At 53.7% G+C, this 13,939-nt stretch overlaps 1 protein-coding gene across 8 annotated transcripts; it reads right to left on the reverse strand.

Annotated features, from left to right (window-relative positions):
- Positions 1-434: 434 nt before the first annotated feature.
- ZNF500 (zinc finger protein 500) lies at positions 435-12,322 on the reverse strand. 8 transcript variants are annotated; one of them, XM_047714269.1, is made up of 7 exons: positions 12,199-12,322; positions 11,899-12,073; positions 7,743-8,236; positions 5,946-6,129; positions 5,651-5,718; positions 4,098-4,209; positions 435-2,337 (listed from the first exon to the last, which is right to left on the reverse strand). In XM_047714269.1, exons 3-7 carry the CDS (start codon positions 8,142-8,144, stop codon positions 1,655-1,657), a joined length of 1,449 nt encoding a protein of 482 aa, XP_047570225.1. In that variant the 5' UTR covers positions 8,145-8,236; positions 11,899-12,073; positions 12,199-12,322; the 3' UTR covers positions 435-1,654. The 8 variants fall into 8 exon arrangements, with proteins under 8 accessions (XP_047570225.1, XP_047570228.1, XP_047570226.1 ...); XM_047714272.1 differs by lacking the exon at positions 11,899-12,073 and having other exon boundaries at positions 12,199-12,304; XM_047714270.1 differs by lacking the exons at positions 11,899-12,073; positions 12,199-12,322 and adding an exon at positions 9,060-9,578.
- Positions 12,323-13,939: the final 1,617 nt, after the last annotated feature.

Raw genomic sequence — 13,939 nt, forward strand, 5'->3', positions numbered from 1 at the left:
GATAAACGCTTTGTTCCAAGTTCAACTGGGTGAATGACCATTAAGGCAAGCCAAGAAGATGATGTGGTAGGAGTTCAGCTCTGAGTTTACGGCCAGTTCTGCCACCTGGACAAGGTGGTAGAAGCACTTGGGACCTCAGTTTCCCGTCTATAAAAGGAAAGTCACAAAAGTCCTATGTCCTAGGACTGTGTGAGAGAATATTCTGGAACAGGCACTAATGGGCCCGGGTCCCAGGTCAGGAAGCAGGCGGGCAGCCGCCTCAGCACCAGCCTGGACACAACAGAAGTGAGCCTACAGATGGCCACACAGGGAAGGAGGGTGGTCGGCAACGCCAGGCAAGCTCAAGAGCCCTGGAAGGAGGCCTAGAAGGTAAAACCGTGCTTCAACTGAGTGGTCCCTTCTCTGGAGAACACACAGGGCAGAGCACACGAGGCCAGAGGGACCGACTTTGTTTATTAAAGGAACCAAGAACAAATCACGCATCCTGGAACCTGGGTTACACTGAAAGATGGAAAATACCTACAGTGATTGGGTAACAAACAGAATGGAGCACAAGACAAGGCCCAAGGCAACCCCACCATGGGAAACTGCCACACTCCCTGCATGGAATGTTCCAGAACCAAGGGGTTTCAGCAGTTGCCCCAACTCCAGTGACGATGAAACAGAACAAGGACCCTCTACGGGAGCGTCAGCTGCCTGTCTGCCTCAGAAAGACCCAGTGGGTCAGCCAAGGCTGCCTCTGTCCTGGCCACTTGGGGCTGGAACAAAGACAACCATGGACTCCTGCCGTGGGGACAGATGGGAAGACAGGTCAAATCCACAGGCTTCCTCACAGGCTGCAGAAGCTGAAAGATGGGGTATCAGGGAAGTGTTCCCACACCAGGCATTTATCCTTTAGAACAGCTGTGGATCTATGAAGGTGACCCCCAACTCCACCCCACGGTCCCGCTGATAACACAGGGACACGGAAAAGCCCCCACGGCCTACACACTGAGTGTGGCAAGGCTGGAGGGGAAGGTGAGAGGCCAGGAAAGGCTAGGGTGTGTTAACACTGCAAGAAATTGGGAGCCACTGAGGCTTCCCCAAAGTGGGCCGACAAAGTGTCCCCAGCTTCATGTCCACCTACAACCTCAGAATGTGCCCTTATTTGGAAACAGGGTCTTTGCAGATGTAATTAAGATGAGGTCATTCTGGACCGGGGTCCCTAAATCGAATGACTGTGCCCTTAGAAGAGGACACCAGAGCAGAGAAGAGGCAGAGACGGGAGCGACAGAGCCATAAGGCAAGAACACTGGGGACGCCGGCAACATCAGAAGCCAGAAGAGAGGTGTGGGATGGTGTCTCCCATCAGGGCGTCCGGAAAGCAGCAGCCCTGCCTACACCTTGAATTGGACTTCCGGCCCCCTGAACGGTGAGAATCCATCCCTGGGGTGCTGAGACAGGCTGTGCTCATCTGGACAGTGGCCCCACGGCCCAGGTCCACCTGCCCCGTGTCCAGCCGTCACTGCCACACTCAGTGCCCGGATTCTTCCCTCAGTCCGGGCACCTGAAATGTCCCACTGTCATCAGCTGGGTCCCCAGCAGGGGCACACGGGGTGTGTCCGAAATGCCTTCAGGTTAGGGGTCTGGTTCCAAGACAGTACTTCCAGCAGCTTCATGAACTCTGACCGTGAAATTCTGACCGGGACCCCTGAGGCGGGTAGCTCAGTGAGTGGCGGCCGGGCTTCAGCCCGGGGGCCTCCTGGAGCCTCGCTGCGGGGCTCTGCGGGCCCGGCGGGTGCTGCTCTTCGCTGTGGGTCCGCTGGTGTTTGTGGAGGTCTGTGCCCCGGCGGAAGCCCCTGCCACAGGCTGGGCACACGAAGGGCTTCTCGCCCGCGTGTGTCCTCCGGTGCGCGCTGAAGTGGGAGCTGTTGCTGAAGCGCTTCCCGCACTCGGCACAGGCGTAAGGCCGCTCCCCGGTGTGCGTCCTGCGGTGGATGACCAGGCTGGAGCTCTGGCTGAAGCGCTTCCCGCACTCGGCGCACGCGTATGGCTTCTCGCCCGTGTGGACCCTCTGGTGCGTGCTGAAGTTGGAGCGGTCACTGAAGCCCTTCCCGCACACCTGACACTTGTAGGGCCGCTCCCCGGTGTGCGTGCGCTGGTGCTTGGTCAAGTGGGACGTTTTGCTAAAGCCTTTGCCACACTCGGGGCACGTGTATGGCTTTTCGACTCGTCGGGGTCCTGCTCTTTCCAGAGGCTGCTCAGGTCTGGTCTTGCCCCCGGCCGGCTCTCGGTCCCTCTCCCTTCTCATCGACACGTCCTCCCTGGCGTCCTCTCCATCAAGTTGCAGCCCAAGCCCTGGGACAGAGAAAGCACAGTCCCTGAGGCCCTCACTGGGAGAGGGGATGCGTCTAATAAGAGAGCAGAGGCTGGGCGGCTGTCCCATCCGAGGAACATGAGAGCGAGGCTCAGAGCACTTAGCAGGGGAGTGTCAGACCCCGAGTGGAGGTAATCAACCATGGCCAGCAGCCCATTAAACCCGCACAACGCCAGTGAGGTGGGTGCTGTTACTGCCCCCATCTTAAGATGGGGAAACCGAGGCACGGGGATGTTGAGGAACTCACCCAAAGTCACTCAGCTAGTAAGTTACAGGGTGGGCTCTAGAGTCTGGGCACACAACCTTTAGGCCAAGGGTTCTCCTCTGGGGGCAGTGGCGGCCCTCAGAGGGCACTGGGCAGTGTCTGAAGGCATTTTTGGTTGTCACACTTGCCGCTAGTGGAGGCCAGGGACGCTGGTGAACATCCTATAGCTCACAAGACGGCATCATAACAGAGAATTCTACAGCCTCAATGTCAACAATGTTTTGGTGTTTAACCAAACAAACCACAACCAGACTAAATAACCTATCACAATGTTATCTGTAGATCTGCATTAACAGCTATAATCACCTGACTGAAAAAAAAAACAGATCACCCTCCATACTGTAGGTGGGCCTCAACTCATCAGTAGAAGGTCTTAGGAGCAGAACCTGAGGCTTCTCAGAGATGGGCAGAGGGAGAGAGAGAATCCTAAGCAAACCTCTTGCCCAGCATGGAGCCCCTTGCAGGCCTGGAGATCATGACCTGAGCTGACATCAAGGTGGACACTTAACCGACTAAGCCAGCCAGGTACCTCCCCCAGAGAAGGAATTCTACCTCAAGACTGCAATACAGAAATCCTACCCAGGTTTCTAGTCAGTTGGCGGCCCTGAAGATCTCAGACTCAGGACTGCAACATCAATTCTCACTCGAATTTCCAGTCTGCAAGCCTGTCCTATGATTTTACGCTTGCCAGAAGTCACCATCCTATGAGCTAATTCCTTAAAACAAATGTCTTAACTTACACACATACACACACACAATTGGTTCTGTTTCTCTGAAGAAACCCAACTGATACCAAGAGGCAGCTCAGTTCCTTGAGCTGAACGTGTTGCGGGGAGTGAACGGCTATCTGGAATGTCAAGAGAGCGGAGCAGGGAAAGCCGAGGTGCCGTGCGGGGAGCTGGGGGTGGAGGTGGTCAGGAGAGGCTGTGGATGGTCAAGGCCTTGCCGGGAGCAGCTCGACCCACAGGGCTGTGGGCAGCACAGAGGCGGACGTGAAACTGGACCAACCATGTGGGTGAAGGCACAAAAGAACAAGGAACCCAGGACTGCTGTGGCACCTGCCTGGGGCGAGGTGAGCAGCTGTACTCTCCCCACTGCCAGGCCCCTGCCGGGTCACTAGCAATCCTGGCTTGGCAGGCCGCACCCGGCTGCTTGCTGAGCAGACGCGCCAGGGAGTGACCCTGGCCCATGGAACCCACCCGGGCACGGGGTGCGTTCCTGTTTTAGCACGCTCCCCACTGAGTCCTCGGGCCACTGTGGCCTGATAACTGTTGAACTGGCTTTTGTAAGCGATGGGGAGACACGGGAAATCGGAGCAGGGAGATGCCGGGCCTGGCATCCCTGAGACCCACACACAATTGTTGAGAAATGCCAAGCCAGCCACGGCCAGCCTGGGGAAGGAGCCCCCCTCCCTGAGACCGGCCCACGTCAGACACGCCACCGATAAGCAGTGGCCGGGGCCTCCCCGCACGTTACCCCTGTGTTCCGGCAGTGTGTCCCAGCTACAATCCCGCTGAGCTGGGTCTGGGCTCTCCCACTCCTCCTGGGACAGGTACGCTGCCATGTCCTCCAAGGTCACTGGCACCTGCCGGAATGCAAACCACTCAGTCCCACACTGAGGCTCCGTAATGTGGGCCAGCCTGGTGGGCTCGCACACCCCCTCCACCTGTATCACAATGGCAGGTCCTGTTTGTCTCCCCCAACTTCCTCTCTCCAATACCTTCCCTCTCCATAGGCTGTTGTCCACCCCTCCTCCTCAGGCTCTGCTGACAGAACGGCTGAATCCTGCTCCCTGGGAGGACACCATCACCGCCGCACTCTGTCCCTCTGCTGCTGGGCCGGAGACAGTGCAGACAGATTCACCGTCTGGAGCAGCTGGTTCCCCTGTGCGTGCAGCCACTGGGGCCCAGGTTCCCCAGGGGCATGAGTTAGGCATGCCCTGCCTCAGCTCAACCAGCCCTGGGACCCGAGTGGGGTGTCTTGGGAACTTCAGGAAGCCTCTAGGTCAGTCGTTCCAAATCTAGCGCCAAACTGACTCAAGGAGCAGATTAAAACCCAAACAAACAAGGTCTAGAAGAGGCAAATCTGTATAGACAGAAAGCAGGTTGCCAGGGGCCGGGGAAGGGGGGATGGGGGGGGCTGCTGCTAATGGGTATGGGGTATGCTGGTGTTTTGAGAACTGGGACGACGGCTGCATAACTCTATAAATACGCTAAATGCCATGCAGTCCCAGCAGCTGAGCCGGGTGTGTGTGAATTACACCTCGGTAAGGCTGTATTTTTTTTTTAAAGATTTCTTTATTTATTTTAGAAAGAGCAAGAGTAGCATGAGCAGGTGGAGGAGCAAAGGCGGAGAGAGTCTCCCGCAGACTCCCCACTGAGGGCAGAGTCTGTATGGGGTTTGATCTCCCAACCCTGAGATCATGACCTGAGCCCAAATCAAGAGTCAGGTGCTTAACCAACTGAGCCTCCCAGGCGCCCCTCAATAAAGCTGTTATTTAAACAAACAAGCAGGGGCGCCTGGGTGGCTCAGTGGGCTAAAGCCTCTGCCTTCGGCTCAGGTCGTGATCCCAGGGTCCTGGGATTGAGCCCAGCATCAGGCTCTCTGCTCAGCGGGGAGCCTGCTTCCCCTCCTCTCTCTGCCTGCCTCTCTGCCTACTTGTGATCTCTCTCCTTCTGTCAAATAAATAACTAAATAAATTTAAAAAAAAAAATAAACAAGCAAAGGAGATTTCAATTCCAGGCCAGGGCTGGGGAAGGAATTTATATTTTTAACCCAAAGTCCCAAGAGTCTAGCGCCTGGCTGGGTTGGAAATGACTGCCCCAGCTCACCGCTAAGCCCCAGAATCCTCTGGGGCACAACTAATACTCAATGGGATCCAAGAAAAGACCTCGGGAGGTAAGTCAGGGTAAAGGGGTCATTCCACGAGGGAGTGCCTCTGCGAGTTGGACCTGGCACAGGAGAGAAGTGTCCCCGTGACAAGGGCGGGGTACACACAGGAAAGATGCAAACTGGGAACGTGCACTCACCTGGGACCAAGACGAAACGAAGGATGTGGCCGAAGCTGCTGTCTTCTGATGCTGGGAGGCTGCTGGGCCTGGGGAAAGAGCAGAGTTGCCAGAGAGGGCCACACAGCCCACCAGTGCACACAGTAGCGAAGGCCCAGACAGGTGCAACTACTCCCCACCTTTGCTCAGCTCCCAAGGGAGGAACTTGTCCTTCCCACATGCACAGAGGCCTGTGCATGCCCCCTCCTGTGATGCCCCCTTCCCTCTGCCTCCTTCCCCTGCAAAGCTTCTTTCATCTAGAGGGATGGCTACTCACCCCTCTTTGGCCAGAGCTGGGGGCCCCTCTTTGGTCTGTGGCTCCGTTGGGATGGGGGCTGCTGGCTGGAGCATCCAGACCCTTCCTCCGGAGACAGCTCCTCCGGCCTGGCCTCCACTTGGTGTTTCAAGGACTTTTCTCCTGCCCCATGGGGCGCTACATCATCAGGGAGCACCTCCAGGCCCTGCATGCAGACAGAGATCTGTCCACCAGTTCCCACAAAGTTGGGAGAAAACCCATGAGGTCCCCAACCACTGTCTCAGGCACCCCGGCCATCCTCCTGTTCCCAGGCTCTGCCCAACTGTGCCTCACCCCCCCACCCCCACCCAGGGCTTCCTCTCCCTGTCTACCCCCATGGCCCACCACATGCCACACAGTCCTCCCTCCAGACACGCTAGAAGAAGGAATGTTGAGCTGCGAATAGGTCAGGCTCCCAAGTGGGACAAAGTGAGACCTGCTCTGTCCCTGGATGAGTCTCCCCTGTCTCTCCCCATCACACTGCACCGTGTCATTGTCATACTCTTATCCTTCCTTCCTTGCTACTCCCAAATGACTGGGCCAGGAGGACCCCGAAACAAGTCTCATTTCAGAAGTTCAAACTATTTCATGTGCTACATTTTTTGAATTCACCTGCCGGCGCTCTGAAACCATCTATTTCCCAATTCCAGAGAAGGTAAAGAGGATGAACTTGGAGTTTACTGAGCTCTGCAAGAGTACTTGGGACAAGAGACATCTCGGGGGAACTGTGAAACCACTGCCAGGGACCCCTGTGTCAGGCTCAACATTGGACACTTCTAAGAGGAGACAGTCCCCAGAGGTTATGGGGTGCACGGAGCCAGAGGGAAGCCATGCTAAGAACCCCAACACCAAGGCTGGGGGGGCTGGGAAGGGCTCCTGAATTCCTGCTGGCCACGACAGCAGGATTTGCCTACTGCAATCAACTCACACTATGGTCAAGTTTGGGGAGGGATGTGTCTATGCTGCTGGGCAAATAGAAAAGCAGTGTATAGCCAATGGTACCACCACAAGAAGAAAGGTCACCTGTCCATATTTGCCAAATATTTAATCTAGAAAAACTAATCTAATCGAAGCAAGAGAAATCTGTAAGACTTCCCACTCCTCAGATTTTCTTAGAAGCTGGGAGTGTGCCCTAGAGTGGTGCTGTTCACAGAACTTTGCATGACGACAAAGTGTCCTACATCTTCGTTGTCTAGTATCCAGTACAGGGGCCACTGGCCACGCGTGACAACTGAGCCCTTGAAATGTGCCTAGTGTGACCTAGGAACTACAATGACATATTTAGTTGTAATTAAAAAAAAAAAAAAAACAACACATGTGGCCAGTAGCCACTGCCTGGGATGGCACAGCTCCAGAGAACCTGGGGACATGTGGGGGCTCTAACCAGGGCATCTACCAGCCCCTGCTTTTTCTTCCTCCTCATTCTGGGATCTCTTCAACCCCCAGCACCCTGCCTGGGAAAGTCTATAACCCCCCCGTCAAAAGCTGTGTCTGACCTCCACCGGGATGATACTGACGAACCAAACCACAATCCAGTGGGCTACCTGTGCTTAGTCAATGGATTTACACCCATCAGCCAAGGCTGAGAAACACTTTGCAGCTGTGTTCTTCAATTCACAGGTACAGGCAGCCCCAGTTCCCCGCCCCCCACCCACAGGGACCCAGGCAGACCGTGGCTCCAGAGCCCAAGGAATTTCCAAATGCAGACCTCAGGGGCAGGGCCCTGAGGTCTTGGGGCCCCGTTTCCTCACCTCAGGGCCAAATTGCCCCCCACCTCACCCGCTGCCTCTGTTTCCTGGGCTCCCGCTGCAGCCCTTCCACGAGGACCACGGCCTCCTCACCACTCTCCGGCTGCTGCTCCCGCACCCGGGCCTGGATCTCCCCTGGCAGCACCATCAGGAACTGCTCCAGCACCAGCAGCTCCAGGATCTGCTCCTTGGTGCGCAGCTCTGGCCGCAGCCAGAGGCAGCAGAGCTCCCAAAGGCGGCTCAGGGCCTCCCGTGGCCCCGCCACCTCCTGGTAACAAAAGAGCTGGAAGAGCTGGCGGAAGGTCTCAGGGCTGGGGTCTTGGGGCTGCAGCGAGGGCTCCTCTTCCCAGCAGAAATCCTCCTCCACCTTCACAATCAAGATCTCATCTTGGTCCAGGGGCGGTGGAGGCTGGAGACCAGGTGTGGTTGCCATTGTCTGGGGCGGGTCTTGCTTTCTTTTGCCCCAGGGCTCAAATTTGTGCTTCCCGGAACCTCAGGCACAGTGGATAAGAGGTTTGCAGGACTCTGTACGGAAACAATAAAATCATCTGGGTGCGGGTTAGGGCTAGATAAGCATCTACCCATAAGCCCCTGTGCTTGCCCCAGAGCCAACTCACGCTCACTGGCAAAAGAAAACGGCTTTAATTTGTAAGTGAGGCTTTAATTTGTAAGTGAAAGCGTTCTTGCGGCTCCCCCCTGCTAATTCCCAGGCAAGTTACTCAAACCCTCCGAGCCTCGATGCCGCATTCAAAAAGCGGAGAAAATGGTATCCCCACACAGAGGCTGCTGAGAAGACTAAAGGATTTTTGGAAGGGGTTTCGCGCATTGCCTAGAATAGGATCAGATTTAGAGAAACGCGGTTTTTATTACCACGGCTGGCCCACCTGGGCTGGGGTCCCTTTGGAAACATGGTGAGAACCAGGGCGCCCTCCGACTGCGAGGACGCGGATTCTGTCACGACCTGACCCCCGATTTCGGGCCCTGCAAGCCCCATAGGCCCGCCGGGTACCCCCGACTGGATGGTCACCTCGGCCTCTCCAACTCCAGGGTCCTGGGAGGGCTGGGAGTCCCCGGCCGGGCTGCTTTCGTCCTCAGGTGGAGTGTGAGCGGTAGCCCAGGCCGAGCACAAACCCGGGCTCTGACGTGGGCCCGGGATGGAAGCTCAAGCCGGGACCTCGCGCCCTGCACCCGCACTCACCAGCAGCGAGGCAGGCCCGGCCGAGAGTGGACCGCGGGAGCAGGGGGCGCGTCAGGCAAGCGCCACAGACGAGACAAACAAACCCGCACAACTAACACCCGAGACGGGTCCTCGTGAGCCGCAGATTCAGCACGCTGTGGGCGGGCTCACCGGCGCATTGTGGGTAATGTAGTCCCCGCGCTACTGGCTGAGCCGGCTGTCGAGTGTGGGACTGAGTCTGGATAGGCCGGTCCACGGCGGGCATTGTGGGCAACGTAGTCCTTGAACTGTGGCCGACCAGCTGTAAGCGGGTGAGAATGAGACCGCGTGGGCGGCCCCACGGGAGGCATTATGGGTAAAGTAGTCCTTGCACCTTCAGTGAGGGGGCAGGGTTTTCGAGGCGCCGCAGGTTCTGGGCAATTCTCCCTGCATCCTTTCCATCCGTCCTCCCCTGGCCTGAGAAAAGTACACTGCGGGCGGGGACTTGTGAATTTACATTTCTACTTACATGGTACTTTGTATGTACCAGGCTCTGTTTTAAGTACTTTCCAATTATTAACAATTCATCTTTCTAACAACCGTGGCCAGGGAGCGAGACGGGGCGGGGAGGGTGGGGGCGGGCAGGGTTGTTGCCTGGGTGTCTGGGTCCAATAGCTGCCTTTGGCTGGGGTCATGATCTCAGGGTCCTGGGATCCCTGCATAGGTTCCCGGCTCAGTGGGGAGCTTGCTTCTTCCCCTCCCCCTACTTGTGCTCTCTCACTCTCTGTCAAATAAATAAAATCTTAAAAAACAAACAACAGTGGGAGGTAGGTACTGTTAGCAATATTTTATAGATGAGGAAAGGAGACAGAGGTTCAACGACCTGCCTAAGGTCCATACATACTCAGTAAGTGGAGAGCTGGAATGAGGTTAGAGCCTGGGCATCTGTTCTAGTCCACCTCTTCAGTTTAGAGACTAGTTAATGAAGACCCAGAAAGTTACCTGCTTGGGGCATGTTGGCTACCAATTATTTATTTATTTGTTAATTTAATCAATAAATATTTATTGGGCTCTGCTTTGTACCAAGCAGGCACCATGAACAGAAGGTGAACTAGACAGACGGTCCTTGGTGTTGCTGTGCAGCCTGGGAGAGACTAAGCCCCTGGAATTTAAGCAGGTAAAGGTCATGGAGAGGGTTAGCTGCTTAGCACATCATAAGTACTCCACAAATCGTCACTAACATAAGGACCAGGAGATTCCCGAGTCCTTCAGCTGTGGCATCCCCAGACCTAGCACCTTACCCCATCTTCCCACTAGCATTTCTTCCCATCCTACTTGCCATTCTCTCTCATGTTTCATTTTTCCTACTACATCCAATATCCAGTTTTTATCGTGGGTACACGGAGCAGAACAAGACACTGGGCTGCCCGTGACTAATTTCACTGCCCCTCCCTGAGTGGGAGGCATCTTTAAGGGCAGATTTCACGACTGTCCCAGGCCTCCACAGCCTTGTGCTGGGGCCTGAAGAAAGGCAGGACCGTATATGCCTCAGTTTCTCCTTCAGCATGGGGTTGCTGACCAGGAAGTCAAGAATGTTAGAATGAACGAACACCAAAGTGTACACTTACTCAGGGGAGTGGTCCTTAGGTCCAACACAAGAGGCCTGCGCTCCGTTTGCTTTGTGAGGAGAATGTGCAAGGGGGACCTTCGAACAAGTCAGAGGAAGGATGCAGCAGGGCAGGAAGAAGATAGAACAGATAAAGCGGGAGAGGGAAAAGGAGGAACACAGAAGAGGCTGGTGGAGAATCTGAGGGAGAACCAGCAGGTTCTATAGGACTACACGACCCTGATCTGATTGCAGAGTGTGCTGGCTTGTGTGTAAAGTAGCGGAGAGGTGTGGGGATGCCAGCATTTTCAAAGCTATGCCACGCCTTCCCCTTTCTAACTGCCTCCTGGTTAGCTGTGGGGACCAGGCATCTTCTCCTCAGTGCCATATATCCAGAAGTTAGCAAGTCAATGTAGTGACCAAGGCCTGGCTGACATAGCCCTGGCCCTCCTCCTGTCTGGGCAATTTTCAGTGACTACAACCAACAGAGGTTTATTATTATTTTTTTTTATTTTATCTATTTATTATTTTTTAAAGATTTTATTTATTTATTTGACAGAGATCACAAGTAGGCAGAGAGAGATAGGAGGAAGCAGACTCTCTGCTGAGCAGAGAGCCCGATGCGGGGCTCAATCCCAGGACCTGGGATCATGACCTGAGCCGAAGGCAGAGGCTTTAACCCACTGAGCCACCCAGGCGCCCCCCAACAGAGGTTTAAAGGACAAGTTTCTGCTTTGCTCCAGATTTTGTGTGTGTTTGTTTAGGATTTCAATCTTTTTTTTTTTCTTCTTAAGATTTTATTTATTTGAGGGGCGCCTGGCTGGCTCAGTGGGTTAAGCCTCTGCCTTCAGCTCAGGTCATGGTCTCAGGGTTCTGGGATCGAGCCCCAAGTCGGACTCTCTGCTCAGAGGGGAGCCTGCTTCCCCCTCTCTCTGCCTGCCTCTCTGACTACTTGTGATCTCTGTCAAATAAATAAATAAAATCTTTAAAAAATAAAAGATTTTATTTGACAGAGAGAGGGAGAGAGAGCATGAGCAGGGTGAGGGGCAGAGGGAGAACCAGGCTCCCCACTAAGCAGAGAGCTTGACGTGAGGCTGGATCTCAGGACCCTGGGATCATGGCCTGACCTGAAGGCAGACATTAACCAACTGAGCCGCCCAGGTGCCCCTCGGATGCCCAGGTGACCCTCAGATTTCGGTTTTAGTTCTATTTTGGGGGAGACACAAACATGCAGTCCCTAACAAATGTAAGTCAGGATGAATTTGGGCATCCACAGAAAACACCCCTAACCTGTGCTTCAAATCCTGGTCCCACTACTTATTAACTAGGTACGCCTTACCTTCCTCACCTGTGAAATGGGGACTGCCATAGCTCCAGCTTCAGAGAGCTGAGGGACAAGATTAGGTGAGACTGATTGTACAGCACCTGTGACAATGTCAAGTGCATAACCAATGCTCCTTAAGCATCGGCTCTAGCGTCATGACTTGCAGACCCAAGGAGATGTATGCGGGTCTCAGGGTGTGGGTCTTGGGTACGTGGCACTGTGGAGTTCCCGTAAGAGGTCACTGGGTCCACTAAGGCCCCAAGCACTGTTCACGGTCTGAATGAAAAGTATTTATAGTTAAGCACACAGATCACTATTTATTCTTGTAGCTGTAGCTTGTTTTCACAGTGTTTATGGGGTCTACAAAACAGTTCAAGTTAAAATGGGAGCCTCATACTCACAGAAGTTTGCAGCACATATGTACCATTCTCTGAAGACAGAGGGGAAGATCTTGTCAGAGTGAAGACATAGGTCTGTCATCACATCCAAGACATCGGCTCAGCTCACATTTGCTCTTATTAACCAGAAGGAAAACAGGGTGTACAGTCAAGCCCTCCAAGTTCTCATCTTTGGTAGCAATTTCTCAATGTCCAAATGACTGAGAACTTAAAAACTCAATATACAAATCAAATAGTTTAATTTGACTAGATTATCTAAAAGAGTCATCGGAGAGCTGGCATGCCTCAAAACTAATATAGAATGGGTGTTTTATTACACTTTTAAAAAAAATTATTTATTTATTTTTTTTTTCAGAGAGAATCCTGAAGCAGACTCCCACGAGTGTGGAGCCCAACTCAGGGCTTGATCCCAGGACCCCAAGATCATGATCTGAGCCGAAACCAAGAGCCAGCTGCTTAACCAACTGAGCCACCTAGGCACCCATACACTTTTTCTAAGGCTTCCATGAGGCAATAATAAAAGCTAATGTGGTTTTTATTTTTTTTTTTTTAAGATTTTATTTATTACTTATTTGACAGAGATTACAAGTAGACAGAGAGGCAGGCAGAGAGAGGAAGGGAAGCAGGCTCCCTGCTGAGCAGAGAGCCCAATGCGGGGCTGGATCCCAGGACCCTGGGATCGTGACCTGAGCCGAAGGCAGAGGCTTTAACCCACTGAGCCACCCAGGTGCCCCGCTAATGTGGTTTTTAAAAAAAAAAAAAAAGATTTTATTTGTCAGAGAGAGAGAGAGAAAGCACGAGCGGGGGGGCAGCAAGCAAAGGGAGAAGCAGGCTTCCGGCTAATGCAGGACTTGATCCCAGGACCCTGGGATCACGACCTGAGCCAAAGGCAGACGCTCAGCTAACGGAGCTATGCAAGGGTCCCAAAGCTAATGTTCTTTAAGCACTTCCTTAGTCCATGGGAATTCTTTACTGTGCTTCTTAAATCTTCACAAGGGGGGCGCCTGGGTGGCTCAGTGGGTTGGGCCGCTGCCTTCGGCTCGGGTCATGATCCCGGAGTCCTGGGATCGAGTCCCGCGTCGGGCACTCTGCTCGGCGGGAAGCCTGCTTCCCTTCCTCTCTCTCTGCCTGCCTCTCTGCCTACTTGTGATCTCTCTCTGTCAAATAAATAAATAAAATCTTTAAAAAAAAAAAAATCTTCACAAGGACTCTCTTGTATAGGTATCATTATGACCCAAATTCTAGATGAGTAAACTGAGGCTCAGAGAGGACATAGCCCTGCTAAAGGCCACACAGCTAGGAAAGTGGAAAAGCCAAGTCAAACTCAGGCAGGTCCACTCCCGAGTCAGTGGCCCCAAACACTCCCCTAAGGTTCTCCTGAACACCAGCCAGGTAATCAGAGGCCTGCCTTGGAATAAATATCTGAATGACTCCTCGGAAGACTCTGGTCCTGCCTCAAGGTTGTCCTGAGGGGGCCACTTGGGGCCACAATACCCTCTGGATTTCAAAACACAGTGAGCAGATCTGCTTGGTTCACAGAGGTGCTCAGTAAATGGTTGCTGGATGACTGAATAAATGAGTGGGAGGAATTTGTTTTTCAGACGTTGACGTCTACAGCTCAGCCTTACACAAACTTCATTCATAAACGTGATGATGGTACAGATGGAGATAAACAGTACCTGTGCCCCAGAGGATACTTACTAGGATTCAATGATCTAATACATTCAAACACTCCACTCTAGGG

The sequence above is a fragment of the Lutra lutra genome, chromosome 18, assembly GCF_902655055.1.
Source record: "Lutra lutra chromosome 18, mLutLut1.2, whole genome shotgun sequence".
In the NCBI taxonomy this organism is placed as follows: Eukaryota; Metazoa; Chordata; class Mammalia; order Carnivora; family Mustelidae; genus Lutra; species Lutra lutra.